Source organism: Lepidochelys kempii, chromosome 6 (assembly GCF_965140285.1).
Source record: "Lepidochelys kempii isolate rLepKem1 chromosome 6, rLepKem1.hap1, whole genome shotgun sequence".
In the NCBI taxonomy this organism is placed as follows: domain Eukaryota; kingdom Metazoa; phylum Chordata; order Testudines; family Cheloniidae; genus Lepidochelys; species Lepidochelys kempii.
In genome coordinates this window covers 111013449-111040098 of record NC_136385.1, presented here as the reverse complement: position 1 = coordinate 111040098, position 26650 = coordinate 111013449, and the positions used below count along the sequence as shown (strand labels likewise).

Here is a 26650-nt window from a genome sequence, read left to right as displayed (position 1 = left end):
ATAGGAATCTCTATGGTCGCTCTATGCCACCCACAGTGCTGAAACTAAGGGTGCGAGGGATGCTGCCATACCCATGGCTTGAAGTGATTTCCGTCATATACAAGGTTTACAGTTTGGTTCAATGGCTCTCAGCACACCCGCTATACAAATTGTTCCAGCACCCCTGATGCCACCTGAAGATTCAGCTACTCAAGGAGGGTTCATTTTATAAAGATAGTCCATCTTTAGGGCTGCTTTGCTCCAGAAGATTAGTGCTAAGCTGCCTTAAAGGACCAGTGGAGCTAACACCAATGCTCCTGGGGTCGCTTGAATGTTCACGCAAAAGTAATGCAAAGCACTCATATCCCCTTGGGTCTTCACTGTGTGGCCACAGCACTATGCACCAAGGTCAAATGGTTAAAGAAGAGGAATGGTACTCAGGCCTAGGATCTTATTCTGATTGTGACTGACTTTCAGTGTGGTCGTAGGCCACTTGGCCTTTCTATGCCATTTATTGCAAATGCAGAAAATATTATTTATCTACTTTTGTAAAGCCTTTTAACATTGTTGGATGAAAGGTGCTATTGAAGTGCGCAATGTTGTTGTTAACATTATTCCAGGCCTCTGCTGGCACAGAAATGTGGAATGGAAGCCAATCCCAAATCCAGATCACCAGAGCACTCTGCTAATTATATTTAACGAATATTTATATTCCTTATATAACATGCCCAGTTCTAGGTAACCATGATTTCACTGTTTGTTTGTGTTAACGCTATTTAAGCGGAGTACTTAATGGTACCAGGTCCTAAAAAGGATTTAGTCTCTGAGGCAACATGTTCGCACAATTTAAATGAGAGCTCTAAAGGTTACATTGTTGAATAAAAAGTCATACAATCTGTACTTATTACATAAGCTATATACATTTTACTTTTACAGACACTGTGATGGGGTTCACTCACCATGAGGGGCGATTCCATGTGGCCACATCTGGGGATTAGCTCCACTCAGGTTTGACATCCCCTTCCTCGCACTGTGGCCCCTCTCTATGCAGGACTTGGGGCGCTCCTTCTTTGTGACTCAGACCCTCTGGCCACGTCACTATAACCCTACCATTCCGGGGTAACAAAGTCTCTCCAGACCAGCTGTCTAGTTGGTGTCTCCAATGCTCCTGCAGGGGTGCAGGCCCACCCTCTACACTGGGTTACAGCCCAGGGACCTTAAAAAACAAGCATCCAAGGTCTGTACAGTCCTGGCTCTTGCTGCTGTTTCCTGGGCTTCTTCCTACCCCCTCCCCACCCCAGCTTCTTTTCCCCACAACTCCTCTGGTGTTGATCCTTCTTCTAGGGCTTATTTTTCCTCCTGGGTTTTCACCTCCCCTCATCTCTGGTCCCAGAGAATGACTGCAGACTCTCTCCCTGAAGCTTAATGGTGCTGGAACAATTTTTATAGTGGGGATGCTAAAGGCAGAACCCATGTATTTGGGTTGTTATTACTACTTCAATTCAGGGGACGTGGCAGCATCCCCAGCACCTAGGGTAACCAGATGTCCCTTTTTTATAGGGACAGTCCCATTTTGGGGGCTTTTTCTTATATAGGCAGCTATTACACCCCACCCCCTGTCCAGTTTTTTCACAGTTGCTATCTGGTCACCCTACCAGCACCCCTAGTTCAAGCACCTATGCTGAAGCCTCCTTCTGCTGCAAACTTCCTGGCTTTATAGTCTAGACAACTCTGGCACAGCTGAGCCTCTTGTTCAGATAAGCCTGGGTCTGCCTCCAGGTGCAGCCAGGTTCCCTAATTGGCCCTCCAGGCCCACATTAACCCTTTCAGGGCCTGTGTGGGGTATGCACCCTATCACAGACACATTTTCCCTCCATTTACTAGTTTTTTAGACTAAAATATAAAAACAACATCTTAGATTAATTTAAAATGGAATCATTCTCTCTTCTCTCAGATCAGCCTGAATCAACCAAACTAAACACAACTAAAGGTAATACAAAATGCTCAATTACTGGGCTAGAAATGGAATGTCATATACATAGTAACCAAGAAAAATGGAAGAGCATGAAAGGCATTTTGGAGACACTCCACAGCTATGACAGGTTTCAGAGTAGCAGCCGTGTTAGTCTGTATCCTCAAAAAGAAAAGGAGTACTTGTGGCACCTTAGAGACTAACAAATTTATTTGAGCATAAGCTTTCATGAGCTACAGCTTACTTCATCGGATGCAAGCTTATGCTCAAATAAATTTGTTAGTCTCTAAGGTGCCACAAGTCCTCCTTTTCTTTCCACAGCTATGGACAGTCAAGAGTTCTGGACTCCATTCCCAGCTCAGTCACAGATTTCCTGCATGACTCAGGCCAGTCATTTAACCATTCTATCTATGACTCAGGTTTTCCATATGTAAAAGGTTGAACAATACTTAGCTATTATTTCAAATGAAAGCTGTGAGGCTTAATTCATTTGCATTTGTAAAGTATTTAGCAATCTTTGGAGGGAAGGAGCTATAGAAATGCAAAATATTTTTTCACAGTTTAAAAAATCACTTTAAGCTATGCTTAACCATCTGCTGATAAATAGAGACTCAAAAAAACCTGGCTGTGGTCAAATCCATCTTACATTTTGTACAGCTAAGGCACACTGACCCTTTCCTCTGTTTAGCATTAAAAAATGGTATATTTAAAATTATGAAAAAAATTAGCATTATCAATTTACAAACTGGTAAATACATTATTATGAAGACCTTTAAGGGAGCATGATATCCTAAATTCAAAGTGAGTAGAAGTTATTTATTTTAATTTGGTGTCAAGCAGAAGCAGATTGAAAACCAGATTGAAAACCTGGTTATCTTCTTTTAATGGACAAAATTCTGACTATGAATGTGAATAACCACATCTTGCCAGCATCTTGTCACTTCTCACTTGCCCTCAGAAATCTTCATAGAAAGTAAACTCCAAACAAAGAAGAAGGGCTTAGTGAGAAGATTCAGTCCCTGTTGTCTTACAAAAATACTGTTTTATTAACTGTTCTTCTCAGTCGCACAACCATGTACAATATATGTTATATTAACTGTCTGCTAGTGATGCACACAGCAAAAAAATCCTCTATTCCATGTCAACATTTCAGGTGAATAGGCCTGCTAGGTATAGAGAAAAGATTTTCATCATTAGCCTATAAAATAGATAGATCGTTTCTAATGAATAAAACTCTTAGTCTGTATTTGTTTTGCATCATTTGTGTTATTTTGTCTACCGACTTGTAGTCAAAACAGACTTGCAGTTATAACTTAATAAATGCATAAAACCTGAATCATCTGGTGCAAAGTGGTAACGAAGACGTACAGTGGAATTTTTGGCACTGACGAGCAAGTTAGCCTGAGTTGCTCCCAACCCACAAATCTAGGTAACACTGAACTTTACTTGCATTGACAGGAATACACATGTTCTATGGCTGCAAGAGATAAACGTTACCCTAAATTGAACCTCCAAGCATTCTGTCATAGGCTGGCTCATTGCCCACTACAGCAAATGGATCATCGTGATTGCTTACACACACACACTCCAGACAGCAGGATTCATACAGTCCAAGCAGGGTAAAATCTGTCTCTTGCATGCTTATAAAATGTAAGGGGCCTGATTCTCCTCTCTCATCAGTGTATTTCAGGGGTAATCCAGCTGAACTCTATTGGGTCACAGTGGTGTTAAACCCAGCCATCTGAGAGAAGAATCTGGCCCATGGATTCCTATCTAATCTTATGTTGCTGTGTTTCTCTCTGGGGTGAAGACTGTCTTCCTCTCTTTGCAACATGCTTAGGACATTTTGGGCACTGCTGCAATATAAAATACTAAAAATTATCAATGCCAGAAATATGCCTAAAAGCCCTATACATCAGTAAGGAGTTTGCAACTGTATGTTGAGCTTCTCTGATGCATTTGTTTGGCATTGAATATTACTGTGAGACACTTCTGCCTCTGCCACTTTGGGTATGTCTATACTGCAAAAAAGGTGTCCTTAATTCAGATTAGCTAACCTGCATTAGCTAGCTTGGGTTAAAATAGCAGTGAAGTCACAGCAACTCTGCTTTTAATTCAGGTTAGCAGCTTGAATTCAACCCTAGGCTGCCCCTCGAGCTGCCAATTTAAGTTGCCTTGTCTGCACTGCTGTTTTAACCTGTATTAGCTACTCAGGGAAAGTCAGCAGAGATGAATCAATACAGATCTTGGGGGTCATAAAGAGGGACCATGTCCACCTCAATGCTTTCAAACCACATTTCCTGTCAACATGGCTATATTCAATGCATTTTCATCCCTGGTCCTCGCCCTAACCTCCTCTCTCCAAATTATTTTACGTGGCTACACGCTTAGTGAGGGTGTGATTTTTCTCTGCCATAGGCTATAAAATTAAGGTAATAGATACTTACTAAAGTCATCAATTTACAAAGAGTTTTAAAAAGTCCCAAAACAATCCATTAGCTACCCAAGGCTATCAAGATGCTTGTGTAAACCCCCCTAGGTGACCGTGGGTGTCTGGCCCCTGAAGCAGTCCCGAACATGGGAGAGAAAGAGCCTACTGCAGCTGCCACCTAAAGCAGTTACTCCTTTAGCTTAAGTTGACCTGTTGTAAAAGGGCCATGGGGGAGCCCTAAAATGAACTTCATAAACACAGGTTACTTGACTCCTGGTTAAGATTTTATTGTCATTAACACAATTTAGATTTCTTTTCCATTGCTACTCAGACTCCACCTCTGATTCAATTATTGCCAATCCCAAGCATTAAAAAAAATCATGAATCAGGATCCAAAAGAATTGAGATTTGCTTAATAATAAATAATAATAATAATAATGATTTCTTTAAAAATAAATATAAATTTTGATTACTTTTCATTTGCCTCTTATTTTTGAAACTTTAGGGTGCAATTGGATCACTTTTTCAATATTTTGTAAGCAATCATGAGGTCTAGACATTTACTTTTAAAAAAAATGAGATTCTCACAAAATAACAAAACTACAAGATCTGAGGCTTTAGAAAAACACCAAATATCATGATCCTCATAATAAAAATCATGAAATGTGGCAACACTGTAGATTCTGTATTGCAACATTTGTATTTATAGGACCTTTTGTTTCATGCTGTAAATTATGCCTTTTATTGATTTTACTGCAAAGATACAAAACTATATACTGAGGAAGTGGTTTTCAAAAGTACTAGGCTCTGGCCTAACTCTGCTTCTGTTGAAGTCATAGGTAAAACTGCCATTGATTTCACTCAGAGAAGAGTTGGGCCAATCCTGAGTGCCTTTGAAAATCCCACCCTAGATAACCAAAAGCTCTTCCATACAGATCAAAAATTCTTCCCCAAAACAAAATCCTAGACAGCTATATAACTCCCTCATCTCATTTCTCCCTAGCAATCTCATTCACATATTTATTTTTTGTTGGTTTTTTATGTAAAAGACAAAATACTCTCACATATTAATTCAACTCTCCAATTTTGTCACGAGTCTTATAAACAAAATGCTCTTTTATAAAAGTATTCACTGTATCATTAAGATGAAGAATTTTTGATCCTATCCTGGGGACACCAATCAAACAGAAGCTCATTATTTGGATCTTTGAGACCAACAACATAACTCATTCTCTAATAGAGGAGCTTCAATGTTTGAACCCCAATCCAAATATCTAATATTTGGATCCAAGATATTTGTTCAGCCCATCACCAAAATAGTGGGTGGCTACAAAATTTACATCTGGAGCTGAACTTTTCCAGCATTTGGAAGTGTTCAGATCTTGGTTTAGCCCCATCACTGAGTTCTTAATTTTCTAAATAAGATAAAATTATGTTCAAGTTGCCTGGGTGAGGAAAAATTCAAAGTTTTAAATGGGTAACACTGAGTATTATGGAAACATAAACTGAATATTAAGCTAGCAAATGTGCAATGAAATGACTGAATAAATGATGGAAGCCACAAAGTCTCAAAAAATAAAAATGAGCATAAAATTCACAACCTCGTAAAACCCCCTTAGGAATATTACATTTTAATTGAAGTACAATAGTAATAAACTGCAAATTTTAAAGTACTTATTTCTTGACAGTCTGGCTTTGCCAATAAGAATTAAGTGACATGAACTCACCATGCTTACAGTAGATTTCCAGAGATTAAAAGTCTATAGCAGTGCATAGAATTGCCTAAATTAATGCAATGACACTTCAAAAGCACAAGTTAGAAGATTCCCCATTTCATCTTGATTTGTGAATAATTCATCATTTTTAAAACTTAGATGCCAACTTAGACACATGCTTATTAAATTTCCTTGGTCCATGTTGTTTGTTTAATCAAAATGACCTAACGTTAGGAAGTGTGTGTCAGTAACTGTAATCTAAACTAATGTACACAGTGGAAAAAGCCACAAATACAATGTTAATACCCTTTGAAACCATTAAATACTGTTACAAGCTGAGTGAAACCTTTGTATGATTGCATTGAAACCTCATTCAAAAGGATGTGTGAATGATTGCCCAATTTAAGACTGTTGTAAGAATCAATTAAGGAGCCACACCTAAAACAAAGCCTAAGGCTATGTCTACACTACAGTTTATAGAGTAGCAGCCATGTTAGTCTGTATTCGCAAAAAGAAAAGGAGTACTTATGGCACCTTAGAGACTAACCAATTTATTTGAGCATAAGCTTTCGTGAGCTACAGCTTACTTCATCGGATGCATTCAGTGAAAAATACAGTGAGGAGATTTATATACACACAGAACATGAAAAAATGAGTGTTATCATACAGTTTATGTCAGCATAATTTATGTCACTCAGGGGTGTGAATAAACAACCCCACTGAGCAACATAACTGATGCAGACATAAGCGCTCATGTGCACAGTGCTATGTCGATGGAAGAGCTTCTCCTGCTAACATAGCTACCGCCACTCACAGAGGTGGTTTTATTATGCCAACGGGAGTGGGGTGGGAGGAGGTATTGGTTCATATTCTCTGTGTATATATAAAGTCTGCTGCAGTTTCCACGATATGCATCTGATGAAGTGAGCTGTAGCTCACGAAAGCTTATGCTCTAATAAATTGGTTAGTCTCTAAGGTGCCACAAGTACTCCTTTTCTTTTTGCGAATACAGACTAACACGGCTGTTACTCTGAAACCTCTCATCAGCATAGAGCATTTTCACCAGATTTGCTGCAGCAGCATGTAGACTTTCATCTTCCCACTAGCACCAGGTGGGAGAAAACAGAGAGAAAACATGAAACCCAAACAACCAAAATTAAACAAAACTGTTACAGCCCACAGAAGACTAGATATGTGCCACAAGCGGAGAGTAGGAGGGACTGAGGTGCACCAGTGCCCAAAGCAACAAAATGATTACGTGAGATATAGCCAGATAATCCTGGAAAGTGAACCCACATGCTGCAGAGGAAGGCAAACTACCCTCAAGGTCAGTGCCAATCTGACCTGGGGGAAAATTCCTTCCTGACCCCACATATAGCCATAAAGTTTGACCTTTAGCATGCAAGCAAGAACCAGCCAGCCAAACCCCTGAGAGAGAGAATTAAAATACTCTTATTCAATCAGTGAGTTCAAATGGGGTGTTAATTAACTCTGCCCTTTAGTTCCAACATATGATTTTTCCCCCTATTCAGTTTAATCACAAACTTATAAGGACTTCCATCTGTATTATTTATAAGTATTATATATGAAGTCTCTCAACTGTGTCATACATTGGTTCTAAATTTTCCTTGATGAATTAATTACACACTTCTATTTCCCATTTATCTGTCTTTGTTTGTTCCTCCTGTCTCTGTTCTTACAGTTCCTGGATATAATAAAAGAAGTTAAAGAAGTTTAATCTTCTGCCTGTCACTTCTGACTATTTCATTCCCTCCTCCACTGCCCTGCTCAACCTCTGTCTTATACTTTGAGATCAATTTCATGCCTCTCACCATAATTGTTTATTAATCTTCAGCCTACCAGAACAATGGTGTTATCACAAAGGTTGGGCAAGTAGTTGCCACAGGGGATTTATAAATGTGGATAAACATTAAGGGTTAGACTATGGCCATGTGTGTAGCAACCTGCATGGAACTTAGTTGGAGGAGCACATGTTGCAGGAGGGAAGACTTTAAAAAAGGCAGCAGGAAAACTCTTTGAGTGCACGTGGCTGGAATGCTAGCTGAGTTGGGACACCTCTATGGGTAGTTCTATTAATAAAGAGCCTGTTTAGTTTTAGAAGCATGGAATCTTTTCCTGTTATTACTCAGCATGTGGTACATGAAACAATGTGTGGGAATGAGGAGTGAGGTCCTGCCTCCATCCCCTTGCTTGCTGTATAGGATCAAAGTTCCAGATGCAGGAAGAAAAGCAGGCATTGTGTGTTCAGTATTTCTCCTGTGCAAGAAAGTGGGTGGGGAGTAGGTGGGAATGGATTGTTACCAAAGCTCTTGGTAACTTTAGTCTTTGCGAGGCAGTGTCAGGAAATAAATCAATGGGGGCACAGCACATCCGTCTGATACATTGTTGGCACAAGCAGTAAAACACAAGAGTGCTTTCACTTAAAGCCTTTGCTTATTAGTCTTTATCACCCCCCACAAGAGTGCTTTCACTTAAAGTTTCTACTTTATTTAGTCTCAAGCCCATCAAACACAATAGGTTACAGAGCACCCCAAAGGTCTGGAGTGGTCTCAAGTGATCAAGAATAGCCTTCCGGTGGCCAGTGTTCTGTCTGCTGTTTGGGACCTTAAGGTGGGTTCACAGCAGAGTCCGCTTGACCCATACCTCTTTCTCCTTTTTATGCTCAAAGTGTCACATAGCTTGCCAATCACTTATAACCACTGAGCAAGCAATTTGTTAAGCAAGAACTTTCGAGCTGTTCGTTATAATGTGTTTTTGCAGAGTCTACGGTCTCATGGGCCCCAACAAAAACACAGCATAAGTCAAATATAGATAGACTTCCTGTCTTTCAAAACCGCATACTTCAGCAGTTTAAAAGAAAGCCCAACAGAATGGCGCAGGGTCATGCTCAATTATCATGGTTATTCCCCCTCCCCACCTGGCTTGCCTAGTTGTGCTAGGGCTGTTTCAAAGGCCTTACAGCTTAGCTGCTTTTGGAAATAAATGTAACTTCCCGTTACTGGCAGTGGCCTGGGCATTTTGCTACAGTCACAATGTTTCCCTTAATAATCCCCTCCTTGGAGGTTGCATAACGTGAAGACCTTCACTTATAATGAGTTTAGTAGGTTACTAGTGAGGCGGCCCACCCTAGGCTCAGGGCTCTCAATTGAGACTGAACAAAGATTTTCCCACTGGTGCCCTTAACTTTCACCCCAGTCTTGCCTCATTATTGGCTAGGCTTTATATAGTCTTCCTCAGGAAAGGCCCATCGTATATAAAAGTGCAAGTTTTGCAGATGATTGATTTTCTTTACTACCCAGCACATCAGTGCCAAGAATAAAACCACGACCACAACCTGAAACATCAGGATCACCACAATTGAATATAAGGCCAAATTAAAAATCCCTGTTGCTGTGGTGGACCATCCCAACAATGTCTCCCACCATTTGTGTTCCAAATCCTTGCTAACTTTCTCAATGACTTCTTTAATCTTGTGGGTGGAGTAATGGACAGTGACCATGACTCTTCATGCTTCCTATTTAGCATCATGTAAATAATTCCTTAAGTGGGAGTACCCAAGCAATATCTTTAAAACAATCAAATTCATTCCAATGGATACAAGTATTACATTTGAGAACAATGTGTATTTCACTCTTAATTGGCTAGATTTTAACTCAAACACTTAAAATTTAAAATAACATCCTTCAATAGCTATAATGTGGCAAAAACGGTTGTTTCCTTGTGGATTATGAGCACCGGACACCAGCTTCTAAGACATAAACAATTCTTACCTATATCTACAACCATTTGCAAATGAGTTAATAACATAACAACATTTCCCTTCGGCTGTTTTCAAACACACATTCTATGACTGCAGAGCATTCTTGTTGCACTCATATCCAATTCCAAGTTCCTCTAAACAGGCTCCCAGTGCCACTGTTTACCATTCCTGGGCATCTTTCACAACCCACACTCTCTGATCCATAGGCTCCATCACAGTCTGATTGACAGTAAAGCCTAAAGCTGCAATGAGGAAACCCCATTTTATTTCTGCTTCTGACATTAGCAGAACAAAAACTGTGATCTCTCCTGACTCTCTGTTATAGGTCAAATTCACCATTTCCCCCCAGGATTGTAATTCTCTTTCAGTTCGGGTGGAATTTTTCCAAATGACACTTTGGACTTCTAATGGAACTATTCCACTCATACCATCACAGATCATACCCTTCATATCCATCATATCCAGTTTAAGTTTGTAAAGCCTTCTGGGATCTTACAAAATGAAAGGCTGTGTATGGGTGTGTAACAATGCTGGTTCTGGTGGGACCCAACTGAGAGTGCCAATTCAGGACAAATTGCTTAAAGCAGGGCAGTTACAGCCCAAGGCTGGGGTTTTTCCACCTCTAAGGCAAACCAAACCAGACAGACAGATAGGTCTTTGGTTTTACCCCACTGGCTAACCACAAGTCACACAAGCAATTTCCTTAGACACTCCAGTTTCCCATCATCTCCACCAGTGCCACGCATTATGGGGATGAATGGTTATGAAAACCAATACCTCAGTAAAAGAAAAAAGGTTCTCTCAATCCCAAAGGACCAAGCCCCAGACCCAGGTCAATGTACAAATCAGATCTTACTCACAAATCACGCTGTTGCCAATCGTTTAGAATCTAAATCTAAAGGTTTATTCATGAAAGGAAAAAGATATAGATGAGAGCTAGAATTGGTTAAATGGAATCAATTACATACAGTAATGGCAAAGTTCTTAGTTCAGGCTTGTAGCAGTGAAGAAATAAACTGCAGGTTCAAATCAAGTCTCTGGAGTACATCCACACCTGGGATGGGTCTTTCAGTCCTTGGTTCAAAGCTTCAGTATAGCAAAGTTCCTCCAGAGGTATGAAGCAGGATTGAAGACCAGATGGAGATGAGGCATCAGCCTTTTATAGTCTTTTCTAGGTATAAGAACACCTCTTAGTTCTTACTGTGGAAAATTACAGCAAAATGGAGTTTGGAGTCACATGGGCAAGTCCCTAAATACTTTGCTGAGTCACAAGGCGTATCTGCCTTCTCTCAATGTGTCAGTTGTATAGCTGATGGTCCTTAATGGGCCATCAAGCAGGCTAGGCAGAGCTGACACCAACTTGTCTGGTGTCACCCAGAAGCACAGCAAAAATTTGAAATACAGACAGTTTAGAGCCAATATTCATAACTTTAACCACAAAAATGATACTCTCATATAGACAGCATAATCATAACCAGCAAACCATAACCTTGTTTTAGACACCTTATTTGACCCCCTTTATACACAATTTGGTGCCACTACAGGACCTTGGCTGCAACAATGATCTATATGGTCCCAGATTATGTCAGTAATGTCACAGGGTGTATGATCCTTGACTAAAAATATAAAGAACAATTATAGCATTAGACAGCTTGTAGACACCTTCAGGGTGAGGAGTGAAGAGGACCAAGTAACTTCTGTAAGATGACTTGGAGACTAAAGTAGATGCCATAGTTAAGAATGAAATTGAATCTGAAGATTTCTGGTCCAAAGTCAATCCCCAAATAAGACAAATTATGTGGGAAGAGGAGGATTGCATGAGCTTAAAAGGTTGACTTCCATGAAAAAGAAATCATCTTATCTAGAGCTGGGGTAAAAAGTCAACAGACAGATTTGAGTACCAAAGAATTAAATAAGGCTGTACAACATTTGGGAGATTCAGGAAGAATTTGCAGACTAGGATAGCATCAGAGTGGGGCCCAAATTTGGTAGTCAAGGCAAAACCAAGGATTATCCATTAAGGGAACTTAACTCTGTAAAACAGGCCTATTTAAAATGTGTCAAGACAGACATTCAAAATCACGCTTGAAAATCTTGACCATTATGTGTAAACAATCCTTTATCACATTTTATAAAAAGAAGATCAAGTTACAAGAAAGGGACAGAGACTCTCTCACTGGATTACAAGCAATTTGAAATAAACACCCAGAAATAAAACAAATAAACAAAACTCTTTTAGGTTACAAAAGTGCAAAAAATCAATTATCACATCATATATCTATTCACGTTTTGCTGTCCAGCTTTGAACACACTATGCAATTTCTAAACTTTGTCTTTCCCATTGAATTGTGAGAAACACATTCTCTTTTATTACCAGACATCTGTACTAAAGTAATGACCACATTTGATGCATCATGACTTGTAATTTAATATCAACAGATATACACAGCAGTTATATGAGAGACCTTCAGAACAAGACAAACATAAATTACAGTGTGAGGATAACACAAAATAATCTCAGTAATACAGCAACTGAAGTCAGATAAACAAGACCAGCCATCACAGTGTGATTTACAAGATGTTCATTGCTCATGGCTATAAACAATACCAGTACGTTTTGCATATTCATTAATTCTCCTATTAGGATGCTGGCAATAAGTGCACGTTTGTCATGACATGGCAGATATAAAGTAAGCAAGTAGAATAAATTACCTCAATCTCAGTACCTGACTAGAAATTACATAGCTCCAATAAATAAATTAGAGCTTGAGGGATGTTAATGTATTTTCATGAACAATTGTCTTCTGTGTTTGTGCCACATTAATTCTTCATTTCAGACAGGTGAGAGCTGGGATGCTGAATGAAATGCATAAACAAAAATGTCACATGTACTAATACTCATACTGATAAGCAGATAAAATGTAAGTGAATTTGAATTTATTTCCCTCCTCCCCCCCCCCCCAACATTAAACAATGACAGAAAATATTTCTTTGGTATCAAAGCTGGGATGATGTATGTGTGTGGTTCTCCTGTTTTTGAAGACATGTAATTTCACCCATCCAGACTTCCCCTCTAGCCCTATCTCACAGCGCATTGCTACTGGTATTTTGTTTCAAACCTCAGCAAAATCAGCATTCAGGTTTGGTTCCAGTAAGCACCAAGAAGCTTGGATGTTTATCGGAAACTTTAGAGCCTTGACCTCAACAAAGTGACCTCCTCCACTTACATAAGCCCTTTCCTCTTTTCCACCCCAATCCTCCTGTAATGCTGGCAGACCAGGTGCCAGCTCATGCCAAGGTCCCTAGGCCTCATGTGAACACTATCAAATGCATAGCTGGAAATCCGTTTGACTCACCTGTGTGTTAGTATTGCTAAAGTAGGTATTAGACTTGTAACAACATGTCTAAATTTTATGACATGCTTGTAAGCTACTACGTGCATTAATCTCGCTTATAATATCTGTAACCCATGCTATAAAGTAACACTTAATTGTTTGTTCTGTAACTCTAAAAATGTTTGCTGTGAAACTGTAAATCCAGTCAGGAAAGAAACATCACCGAGCGTGAAATACTGATATATGCCCAGAAGGAGGGGTTATCTCCAGCCCATCAGGAAGGCCTATTGAGTCCAAATGGGCCTTTGTAACCCATCAAAGAACAAGGACTTATGAAGAGGGGGGAGTGCAGGAGCACTCATCTCATCTGCTTGTATTCTAGGGAGATGGGGATAAAAATGTATGATCCGAAGGAATTAAGGTCTTTTTATGCTGTTTGGATTCTAAGGGCAAACATTCCTAAACATAAGCAAAAGATCCCCAGGATTAACCTGGGTTAGCCCCAAAGGAACTGTCATATTTTAGCAGCTCCATCAACCATCTGAAACCTAAGTCTGCAACTCATTTGTGTGTGTGTTTACCTGTTTTAACCTTGTAAATAACTCTCATTTCTTTTTCTTAGTTAATAAATCGTCAGTTCATTTACTATTGGAGTAACCGGAACAAAAAAACTTCAGAAACAGACTTCAAAGAGAAACAGCAAAACTAAAATTCCTTTGCAAATTTAACACCATTAATTTGGGCTTGAATAGGGACTGGAAGTGGCTGGCTCATTACAAAAGCACCGTTGCCTCTCCTGGAATTGACACCTCCTCACCTATTATTGGAAGTGGACTACATCCACCCTGATCGAATTGGCCCTGTCAACACTGGTTATCCACTTGTGAGGTAACTCCTTTCTCTTCATGTGTCGGTATATTTATGTCCGCATCTGTAATTTTCACTCCGTGCATCTGAAGAAGTGGGGTTTTTACCCACGAAAGCTTATGCTCAAATAAATCTGTTAGTCTTTAAGGTGCTACAGGACTCCTTGTTGTTTTTCTGAATATTTTGTGATCTTTGGTGTAAAGTGACCATCTATCACAGAGTCAAGGTTACCTGGGTGGCAAGATAGATCGCAATGCCCAAGAGGACTGTCTATGACTCCATGTTAAGGCTGTTATAGTGCCTGAGGAGTTTACACTTGTTACTTGATTGGCAAAATCTAAGTATAGAACTCACAACCAGTTTAAGGTTTGTACCCTGCTTCTTAACAGTCTGCCCTGAGGTTGGTACTCTTGCTCATGAGCCACTCCAGTGTGACATTTGGCGTAGTCGGCAGGATTCACATGCCACAAGTCAATTGGCTGTACTGATCATAACCTAGCACTGTTAAAAGTTTAATCGTGATATTGAAAAAATTTAAGGGTTAAAGAATAGACAAAATGAGTAGACTGCAGTCATATGATGGTCTTGAAACAAAAGTCTTGAACAGTTATGCAAGGAGAGGGGAATATCCTTTAAAAGGAAAGTCCCAGATCAGAAACTGAGAGCTTTGCTCAGAAGTTTTGACCAGGCATCCAAGGACCCTACTCAGCATGACACCTACTTAACATCAAAAGACCTGCTCTCCTCACCACCTACCATGTGCTCCTTCATGGCAGAGAAGGCCTGGTGCCCTTTTCGCCTCTTTCTACCATCTTCATCCAACAATCAGCTCCTCCCTGTTCCTCACTCTTCATATGGTGACATGAGGGACCATTCCCTCTTCCTGCTTCTTTGGGGCCAGACCAATAGACATCCTGCTTCCTAAGTCCTCAGATATAGCATTGTCTCACTGTTCCATTAATACTCTACAGCTAAGAGTTGGGCTATCACTGCTCTTTTGCTACCTGGTGGTTTAGAAGTCCGCAGAATACAGCACACAATGAAGGAGGTGCACGGGCTTTTTTGGCGGGGAGAGTTCTTTGAAAAAGGTGGGAGAGTCACGTATCCTTGGGGAAAGAGGAAGATGAGGATTGTTAAACCTTTCCACCTTCTGTTAAGAGAAAGGAAGATGGCGAGAGGGTCAAAGATAAAACAAACTTTCCCAAACCTTTGAAAACCATTTTATTTGAGTTTAGGTCTAAGAATGGGCAAGAGTAATTGGTGGCTCATTTTGTCAGAGCCATGAATGTGGGGCATATACATGATTAATTAACAACCACATGGTCCCCTGCTCATGCATTCACACCCTACCTTATACCAGCTTCCAATTACTGTAGGCTGGCGCAGCATACTGAGCAGCCTGGCACAGCATGCAGCAACAAATGAAGCTGCACATGAATTCGTAAATTGATAGTATTTTATTTTTTATTTTTGCTATTTAAATTAGAAACAACATTTGCTGAGTTTAGTGTCCATCCATTTTAGATATTCACTATTAACAGAACTCTTAATTTGCTCCATTCTAATATCAGTAATATAACAAAGAATAATTGGCAGCAAATTATTTATAAGGGGTTTAACCCCTGTAATGCAATGCCTAAACAGATTGTGATGCCAAATATATTTTTATTCCAACCCCTCTCTCCTCTCCCCACCCCCAACAGTGAGTTTTTGCTTTATCCTTCATGAATTAATCATGACCAGGTAAAACTCTAGATGGCAAAGTCAAATTGTATTGGTTAGTGACTGGTCACTCAAGCCTCAGGGTATTGTTTCTGCTCCTTGACTGGATGAGCATAAGCCACATGACCTTTCAGTCTCTAAGTATTACGTAAGAAGGAATGGGACATTTTAAACTTTTTCATTTCTGAAAAAGGCACATGGATTTTTGCTGAGGCATCATTCCTAGAAAATGTAGGCAAATTTATTGGTTGAGTTCAGAGTTTTAAATTTACATTTTCTTTCAGCACAGGCACAGAAGTTAATTGTGAACACATGCAAAAGCCAAGTTGCAAAGCAGCCAGTAAGAGCTTGTCCGGTTCATTTAACTCAGTGGTTCCCAAACTAGGGGTGCCGCTTGTTCAGGGAAAGCCCTGGTGGGCCGGGCTGGTTTGTTTACCTGCCGTGTCCGCAGATTCAGCCAATCGCAGCTCCCAGTGGCCGTGGTTCACTGCTCTCGGCCAAAGGGAGCTGCAGAAAGTGGCACAGGCCAAGGGACATGCTGGCCACCCTTCCCGCAGCTCCCATTGGCCTGGAACAGCGAACTGCGGCCACTGGGAGCTGCAATCAGCTGCACCTCAGACGTTGCAGGTGAACAAACTGGTCTGGACTGCCAGCGGATTTTCCTGAATAAGCGGTGTCCCTAGTTTGGGAACCACTGATTTAACTGCTTCAGTGCCAGGAGGGCTTGTACCATTTCCCCCTTGCTATGTCCTGTCTCTTTTAAAATACGCCCCCTCCAGTGCAAAAACATGCAAAGGTGAGTTTAACATTTACTTTCTGCTTAAAATTCACCATTCAGTTTCAAGTTAACTCTCCATGAACAGTGTAAGTAAAATTCAATCAAATACATCTTTTTATGTTCTGGTCAAACAAATACACCTTCAGGTTTGAGTGCATACCCATGGAATGTGCTTTTGTTGTATTTGCCTACCTCTAATCAATATCTGTTAGGGACATACAGTGTCATTACTGACTTGTTCACTCAACTTCTTTCTGTTATGGTATGGTACTGTACTTCTAAGGAGAGAACAATGCTAGAAAGGATCTTAGAATTGGAGCTTGTCTACATGGGTGATTTTTCCAGTTATACCGGTGTAATTAAATCACTCTAGCTGTACTCACTTAGTTCCCTTGTATGGGCACACTTATTCCAGAACAAAAATGGCTTTTTAGGTTTTGTTAAATTGTTTCCAAAGCAACATAAGCTTGTCATAGGGGCGTGGCTGCCCCCTAGTGCTACCTGTTGACTGAGGTGTAGTGCTGCCAGCACTCCCTGCCTCCATTTCTCTCCGTAAGGTGGTCTCCTTGGTTCTCCACACATTGGTCTGTCCTGGAGATGTGGCTTAGCACTCTGCACAAGTCACAACAAACTTAAAAGTCGAAACCTGAACTTTTTCTCCCGAGCCACTATCTTCTGGGGAAGGGCAGAAATCTGGTTCTCCAGATCCTTCTTTGCCTCCCGTTCTTGAGTCAGTACCTCCTTAAAGTGGCTCCTCTCTGCCTCCATCTACCTTAACTAGGTTTCAAGGCTCAGCTTCTGCATCTTATTCCCAGGCCCTCAGATATCTGCGTGCTACAGTCCTTTTTCCCAAAAATTCAAGCTCTTAGTGGGACAGACCCTTTTAATATAGCTTGTCTTCACACATGAGAAGCATTCCAGCCGAAGGGACTTGTTCACTCTCCTCTTCAAGGGGAAGACACTCTTTATGTGCCCTATCTTTCTGCACCTAAAGCAGACCAGGAGTTTCTCACTGGCTGGAACTGGGGTCTCCCTAATACTGCTGGTTTTGTTCGTCCTGTAAGAGCTGCAGGAGGATAGCCTGTGTCTGCCTTTGTTGTGACACCAGCAGGCAAAGAATATCTTCCATTCCTTTAGTTTTTTCTAGAAGGGGTTCACCAGATACATCCTTCCCCTCCATACACCAATCAAGGAAAGTGAATGTTACTCAGTCAAAGAAAGCATCTGTACCCCTCTGCCCCATAATCTTCCCTTGATGGGAGGGAGTTTCATGATCCCACCCTGTGTACCAATTTATCCTAGGGATATGGTTGCTCTGTAGTACCCCCTGTGTCCGAGCATGGTTCTGCCAACACTCCTTGCCTCAGTTTCCCTCCCTGAGGTGGGTCTCCATGGCTCTTTACACACCAGTCTTGTGCTGGAGATGCAACTTAGCCCTTCAGCCTTATCACAAACATACATAACCCCTTCCCATGTACCAAGAGTCCAAACTAAAAAGTCCTTAACAAACAAAAAGGTTCCTCTGCCTTTAGAGACTTCTATTCAACCTACCCTCTTGGTCCTGTTCCCAGCCCCTTTTGGGGCTCTGTGACAAAGCTAAAACTAGAAAAAGACACAGGTATCCTATAATAAAAGTGTCTACATGGGGAATTATACCCATATAGCTACAGCACTTTAAATTCACACCCTATCTGATACGGCTAAACCGTCCCCATGTAGATAAACCCTTAGAGGATGTTCATATCCAAAATTTAGATTAGGATTTGGATTTAGGATTCATGACCAAATCAGATCCAGGGCTCATATTTCGATTAGATGATACTTACATCTTCAAGAGACTTTTGACCCAGAATGGTGGAAATCTCACATGATTTCATAAACTTAACAGATTTCCATCATTTTGGGCCAAGAATCTCACAGGAATGGCTCTTCTGAGATTTTGGCCATGTCTGAAGTGGAGCAGGAGAACAGGACTCTTCCAGTTTTAGATTCAACCTGGACTCAAAATTGTAAGGGCTTCTTCAGATCTGGGGAAATGAATCTAATACTTTTCCCTCTCAACCTAAAAGCTGAAGCAATATGGATTGGAGGTTCCATCCTTGTCTTATCTTTATCTGGATTATTTTGAATTAAAAATTTAAAGCAGAGCTGAAATCAGAATAATGGAAAACTTTCCTTTAGGACATTACCTCTTTTGTAAAGTCACTATTTAACTGGTAAAACCCCCAGAATGGATACTTATTACTTAAAGAAACAGAAGATTTCTGCTTCTTACTTTTTTCTGCCAAAGACAGAGAACAAATCATATTCCTCGTGCAATGTTACACTTCTACAGGAGCCGTGCTGCTTTTACACCAAGCTGTACCTCAACAGCCTGACATACCAACTCTTAAGTGCTTATAAATATATACATTTATATATGCCTGTGATACAGGGAGACCAGGGAGAGCGCTAGAGGGGAAATATATAAGCTCAAGGCTAATTAAGGTGTGGTTCCCTGTAGACAAGGGAAGGTGGCTGCAGGTTAATTGGAGCACCTGCAGTCAATTAAGGCCCTGTTAGGAACCTAATAAAACCCCCTGCTTCAGGTAGATAGAGGAGGAATGAGAGAGAACTGAAGCTGGGAGGTGTGCTAGGAGACTTGGAAAAATCAGAGAACTGAAGTAAGGGGGACCCTACCCAGTAAGGGAGGGAGACTTCCTTCCCCAGCATCTAAGGACTATAGGTACCCCACCGCAGAGGGTAAGAACCTGCAGGAGTTGAGAGGGGCTTGGGCTCAGAGTGAGGAGCAAACCCAGACTGCTTACCACCTTCCTGGGCCACTAGCGGGGCCATTGATGCTCCAAGAGCATGGGCAAAGGGTGGCATCTTAGCTCCCTGCCAAGAAAAGTACAGGACCCACCAGACTAACATTGGCCATCGTGTCACAATGCCCCAGTGCACATGCTAATCATGCACCATACTGACCTTTTTCATGCAAGTTTATAATCCCACTCCTTGGGCCACAGGTTTGAGAGTATGTGAACAGAGAACCAGATGGCCAACCAATTCACATTCTGTATAGAGAAATCTAAAGGTCAAAGCAGAATATCAAACTACCATAGTTCCTTGAATATAAGGCCTTAAAATTAAAGGGGACATGTTCCTGCTGAAACTGTACAGTCACCCCAGGCCAAGCATATCCCTGGTGTAGCTCACTTTGAAATCTACTGGGCCCATTGTTTGGAATGGTTAAATTACCTGGGCTCCCCATGCAGAACTGTGTCTTGTTCAAATGAATCATTTAAAAGAAGAAAATAAGTACAATGATGTAGGAAGAGAAAGGAGGAGCAACATGTACAGCAATAAAGATGAGGGTAAGTAGGGTAAAGGGAAGGCAGTTTTGTGACCAGTGAACAGGACTGAAAGTCAGGAAGACATGGATTCTGAACACAGATATCTCTGACACAAATGCCCTCTGAGGCCTTGGAGAAATCACTTAAAATGGAAGCAGGAAGATTATTTTCCCCATCTCACAGGAGTATAGAAAAGATTAAACCAAATGTCTGTAAAGGGCTTTGAAGAGGAAATGTGCTGTGGAAATATTAACAGGCTGCCCAGCGACACTAGCTAAAGAGGACTATTGGTTACAAACCCTGTGATATTTTGTAATCAGCCCTTTTTTCCATTTTCATGCCAGGTCCTGCATTTTTTTTTAATGCATGTAGGTATGTGTCTGTGCTTAAGTTCTGTCTTCCTAAAGCAAGTGAGTCTTACCAAAATTACTGTTTCACAGAAAGGCGAAATAATACCTGATGGTAACCAAATTGTGGCCAAAGTGTCAGCCCTACCCTCCATAGTCCTAAAATGAGACCCTTTCTATGCAATTGCTGGCCGAGGGTAAACCAGACCAACTAACAGCAGGCTTTTATTTCTGGTGAACTCAAAACAACAAGCAATTTCTCTTACGTTATGAAAGCAAATACAGGAAAAGGGCAAGGAAAATGCTGGGGTTGTGTGCAGTTACTGTTTGTTTGTTTGTTTTTTTTAAATAAAATTCATGAAATGTAGGAATAGGTGCAATCCTCAAATTTCTGGAAAGCCACCAGCATGGACCTCTGTTACAAATCATGCACCATTCTGTGCTATTTATTATCCTTTTAAGCTCCCTACATTTAGATCCAGTTTTTGAAACTCAGTTGCATGGAAATCTGGAGCAATTTCACTGACTTCAGCCTGTCCCTTGATTTCTTAGGATTCCACATAACTATTATCTAGATTAATATGGGACTGAAGGACGTGATCACTTGTGGACTTAAACTAACAACAACAAACTCTTGCAAGGAGCTTTACATTTGGGAACTGCTGCAGCCAGGGCCTCAGGCCATAAAATCATATTTCACACATTTTTTGAACCCAAGTGCAAGTTTCTCAAAGTATACATACTCATAACATAAACACAGTATATGGAAAGAGAAAACTCAGAGACAAAAGTAACAGCTGCTACTAACACTCCAAACCTAGAAAAGCCATACGCTGTAAGTCAATACTTGGTTACTTTTTTTAAAATGAGAAGTCCATTACCACATTAAATTTTCTCCCAGACATCTTTACCTTTCTAACCCGTTGCCAATTTAAGAACTCATATAGACACAGCTGGCGGTGGGTGGCAGCAAGAGCTGAAATAACAATAAATGATCAGGCTGAGTGAGATTAAAAGCAAATAAAGACAGACTTCTGAAACTCCTGCTGTGTGTCCATTTCACAATTTCAGGGTGACTTTCCTTCCGTATTTGATGATTGAAAAGAATTCTGTAGTACAATAGTACTCAAATAAGCTATTGATCACATTGGCTGTTCACCTTATCAACAGTAAAGGATAGCTTGGATCTGTTAAAATCAATTACACGAATAATCATGCTAGTAATACTACAAGAATTACTTACCCTAAAATAACAGGTTTCAGAGGAGCAGCCGTGTTAGTCTGTATTCGCAAAAGAAAAGGAGGACTTGTGGCACCTTAGAGACTAACCAATTTATTTGAGCATAAGCTTTCGTGAGCTACAGCTCACTTCATCGGATGCATTCATCCTATGAAGTGAGCTGTAGCTCACGAAAGCTTATGCTCAGATAAATCTGTTAGTCTCTAAGGTGCCACAAGTCCTCCTTTTCTTTTACCCTAAAATAGTATTACAGGATGCAAAGCACTCAGTAAATTGTTTTCTGTGAATAGAATTCTCTGTATAGCCGTTTTAATTTCAGTGTTAGACCTTTTTCTATGTATTGATGTTTTCAACATACCAGCTTGGGGTTTTTATGATTAACAGTTACTGCAGGGTGTAAGTTAAACCTGTAGTGGCATCCAGCAGTAACTTACTATTTTAAATTTCTTATGTGACCATCTCATGGTTACTACTTCAGGAGCTACTACTCTATACCTTAAATATCCACAGCTCAGCAGAGATTCAAACCTCTCTAATGAGTCAGCCCATTCTTAGTGAGAACTGGATATATTCTTTTTTCTATTACCTGGTTTGCTCTTAAATAAAAATAGGACACCCGTGCACACATATGGCAGTGCACTCTCCTGAAGTTATTTTTATGTAAATAGCAAGAGAATGTAATTTTCACAAAATAGTTTAAACTGTATTTTCCAAATACATGTAATAGTTAGTTACATATACACTGTATTGTACCCACATAGAAGGATATATAGTTTAACTGCATTGTATCTGTATATTTTTCTCTGATATCAATGTTATGAACCAGTGTACCTGCAGGAAAGTGATAGATTAAACTAATTTCCTATTATATAGCATATGCACAATGAATCTCATGTCAGAATAGTTTGCTTGGTTTTAGTTAAATTCCACAAATAGCAGTGAGAGAGGCACACACTTGGATATGTATTTCCATGCATTCACACACACAAAATGTATAATGCCACTTTCAAATAAGCACTTCAATTGCTAGAGCTGTTTGCACAAATGCAGAGTTCTCTTCGTTGCACCTGTTGTGCCCATGATAGAAAAAAGTAGCTCACAGTTTCCATTAGCCCCCCATGTTATGGAAAGTAAGCATTAGAGTGATTTTCCAAAAAGCACTGGTACATCATAAGTGTGTGCACATGAAAGCAGATTAATATATTTAGTGTATTGTGGAGGGCACTTGAAAGGACCTACTATCATTATAATTGAAGAGGATGACAGAGAAGCACTGATTACACATAGTGCCTTGCTGATTCAAGTGAGGGAATGCATTCCTCACTATAGTAAGTTATATCGTCCATTGGGAGCTCTGAAGAGGACCTGTGAGTCAGAACTAGATCTGATCAAAATGGATTTATGAACAAAAAGAGAATTTACATGGAAAATAATTATTCTGGTCAAACTTTTCTGGAAATTTAACAAAAAACTGGAAGCAGGATAAAAGTATTTTTGATAACTGAAATTTTTGTGTCCCCCCCCCCCCCAATTTGCTTGTGAAAACTGATCTTTATTTTAGGTTTGAACTTTTTGACCAAAAAAAATCATGAGAAATTTTTAAAAGATTTCCCACTAAAAAAATTGGCATTTTTCAACCAGCTCCAGCAGGAGATCTGTCAGGCTAGTTATTAGCAATACTTACTATTTATATTACAGTAATGCCTAAAGGACTCAACCAAGAACAGGTGCAAGATGCTGTACATAAGAAGAGGCAGCCGTTCCCCCAAAAAACATGCAGTCAAAATAGACAAGACAGACAAAAGGTGGGAGGGGAAACAGAGGCTCAGAGAGGTGAAATGACTTGTCCAGTGTCACCTCTAAGGCCAGGGGCAGATCCAAGAATAGATCCCAGGTGTCCTGAGTCCCAGTCTACTACCCCTCTACACTGCATGAGATCCTGGTTGCTCCATCTCGCCTCCCCTCTACATACCCCATCAGGGCAGGTGGTAGGAAAAGAAGAGAGGAAAAAAAAAACACATACTTTCCCTTACAGACCCCTAGCCATCCCCTACAAAAGACACAACAGTATAGTGAAGTAGGGCAGTTCAGGGACCCCCGCACTGAGTCCATCTCCACACTGGGCACATTGACTGGGTTACTACTACCACAGGGCTGCAGTAGATTCTGTGATGGATAAAATGAGTCTGGATGAAGACGAATTGACCATCCTCTGAGCAGCTACAGCTTCAGTGCTTCTCTCTGTCACTTCTTCACTGGACCCACCTCAGAGGACTGCACAGATCCAACTTATGCAACAAAGGCCTGATCCTGCACACCTGAAGTCAAAGGAAGAAGAGCAGAGTGAGGCCTTAAATTGGTGGCAGAACTTGGAAACAGAACTGTGGTGTATGGAAAATTGTTACACTTAAAGTGATAGCTTGTAATTTTAAGGGGTTTCCTGGTCTCGCTTGCAGGCTACGGATCTTTCTAGGGAAACATGCAAATCTGAATCAGTCTGCAATACCCTACTGATATGTCAGCCCTCAGTGTTTTTGGGTAAGGTGAGGGTGGAGAAAGAAGCATCCACTATAAATTATTTTAACCGCACTATATTAGACAAGGTGAGAACAAAAACCATAAAGAAATTAAACAGGAAACTCATCATGTGGGCCTGTGCCTGGGTTAGAAAAGCTATTAATTTATCATGTTGTTGCTAGTTAACAGTATGCATGTTTTATAATCACAGTACACCATCTAGCTTCTGGAACTTCATTGCACAATGGGACAAATGCATCCCAGGTCTGAAGTTGTGCCAAGAATGAATTTGGCCAAATATTACTTCTGAACTTTTTGCAAAAATCTGCAGAGAGTTACTCTTCCAATACTACGGTTTTCCATGCTAAAAGAAAAAAAATCTTTATTTTTTCCATAGCTCCTGTTTCATTTGCATAAGGTGACAAAGTGTTTCCATAGAAACAACTGGGATATGTAATTTTTAAATAACGATTTCTCCACATAGTACTGAACAATCATTTTCATATAAGAACACAAAAATCTCCAAAAACAGTTCACTATCTTACATTGCAGAGAAAAATGATATAATATCTTTTTGAAAACATTGCACTGTAAACTAAACTAAACAGATGTAAGGTAAGTGAAAGGTGGTGAACAGGTATTTGCATGTATTATAAGCATCCATAAAAACATAGGGTAAAACATAGTAGCAACCAAGTTAAACAAGCTGCAGTCGGGTAACTCCACTGAATTCAATGAACATACTTCTCACTTAGACCAGTGCTAGTAAGATCAGAATGCAGTTTTAGATCATAGACTTTTACCTGAAAAAATATTGCTACGGGTAACTGACATGGGTCATGTCCCAGAGCCCTTACTCAACCGTTACTCAGGCAAAATGTCCACTGAAGCTAATGGTACTATTCACATGCTTAAGGGCTTTGCTGAATTGGGGCCTGAGCAAGGACTGCAGAGAACTTTTCTGAACAGTTCTATTCCATTTAGCTGCAAAGTTCAGAAGCAGGGTCCAAATTCTTCTTCCAACATTCCAGGTGTTCAGCCCTAGCATTTTGATTTGGCAGATTATAGAGAAGACAGCAACTGCAGTATTTGGATTTAGATCTCGTTCTGAACTTTCCCAAAGCTTGTGGGTGTATAGTTGCAGGATTTGGGTTTAGGCCTGTTATATTGTGACCCTTTCTTAGAAAAGTTTGAAAAAATTAAAATACAACATGCATGAAGGACATTTCTTTCATGTGATGCACTATCGATTCAATTCATACCACACACAGGGCTGGTACGCAGTCACTGAACCACACAAATCCTCACAACAGGACTTAAGAGGGACTTCAATGGTGCTTAGGGCTCATACAGGCCCTCTGCATGGGGTGAATGTCACCTACAATGGATTCCAACATCCCCTGCTGCTGCTATAAGTCTACTCACTTAGAACACTTACTGCGATAAGACTATTCACTTGTGTTCCTGGATAGCTGAGAGCAGGACTGAGTTCTAAATATGTAATGCAAAACAATTACAAATTATGAGACAAAACTGAAATCACAGCATGTCAGCCAGCAAGATCCCTGGTTTATTCATTAATAATAAGTAATGCATTAATAAAAAGTGAAAGAAAAAAATATCAGAAACCACATTATTCAACCTTTTAAAAAGCCTGGAGTTTTGAACTATTACATATAAACTGATTAGCAATAGCCATGAGGTTCTATTTTAACTCAGCCAGAATGTAGCAGGTCAGTAATGGTACAGCATGCTACTCTCACTCTAATGCACCAATTTCAATCAGATTGGACTGGCTAAATGTATATTAATCATCTCTGGTATTGTAAGGAATGAACTTGGGACCCAACCAAGCTACCACTGAAGTCAATGGAAAGCTTCCCTTGGTGAGTACTAATGTCCTCTGTGTGTACCACTACCTTCTGCCAAATGTATTCACTGCTAAACTGTGGCAAAATCTCAGACTGATGAAAGCTGATGGGAATTGGCTTTTAACTCAAGTAGTAGAGGGCATTTGCATTGGAAGCAGAATGATCTGATTTTCTATTTTGCTGATTTCCCATTTTCTTAGTGGTCATGGTGAAAAGCAGGATGACAAACATGGAGTTCTAAGGAGTCACAGTATTGTTATAGCATTACAGAAATAATGTCTTTGTCATAGGACATTGACCCAGGAACAATATATCCTGCTTAGGCATTTGTAGCAGCAGAAGACCCTTACTATTCTATTACTCCATCCTATAGTAGGACCTTCAACACAGAAGAAATTATTCACTCATTTTATTCCTAGAATAGTAGTTCCAGTTTGTGAACTGCAGTTTGTGAACTCCAATTAAAGAGTTGTCACTTTGGATGGGCTATCACCAGCAGGAGAGTGAATTTGTGTGGGGGGGTGGAGGGTGAGAAAACCTGGATTTGTGCTGGAAATGGCCCACCTGATGATCACTTTAGATAAGCTATTACCAGCAGGACAGTGGGGTGGGAGGAGGTATTGGTTCATATTCTCTGTGTATATATAAAGTCTGCAGCAGTTTCCACGATATGCATCTGATGAAGTGAGCTGTAGCTCACGAAAGCTTATGCTCTAATAAATTGGTTAGTCTCTAAGGTGCCACAAGTACTCCTTTTCTT

The 26650-nt window shown here is 40.3% G+C and overlaps 1 protein-coding gene across 1 annotated transcript in view; it reads left to right on the top strand.

Annotated features, from left to right (window-relative positions):
* Positions 1 to 14226, top strand: part of LOC144930686 (uncharacterized) — a 29900-nt gene extending 15674 nt beyond the window's left edge. The window contains exon 4 of the mRNA XM_078853447.1: positions 13836 to 14226. Within this exon, the coding sequence (XP_078709573.1) occupies positions 13836 to 13922 (87 nt within the window). The 3' untranslated portion in view covers positions 13923 to 14226. The remainder of the gene's footprint in view (positions 1 to 13835) is intronic.
* Positions 14227 to 26650: the final 12424 nt, after the last annotated feature.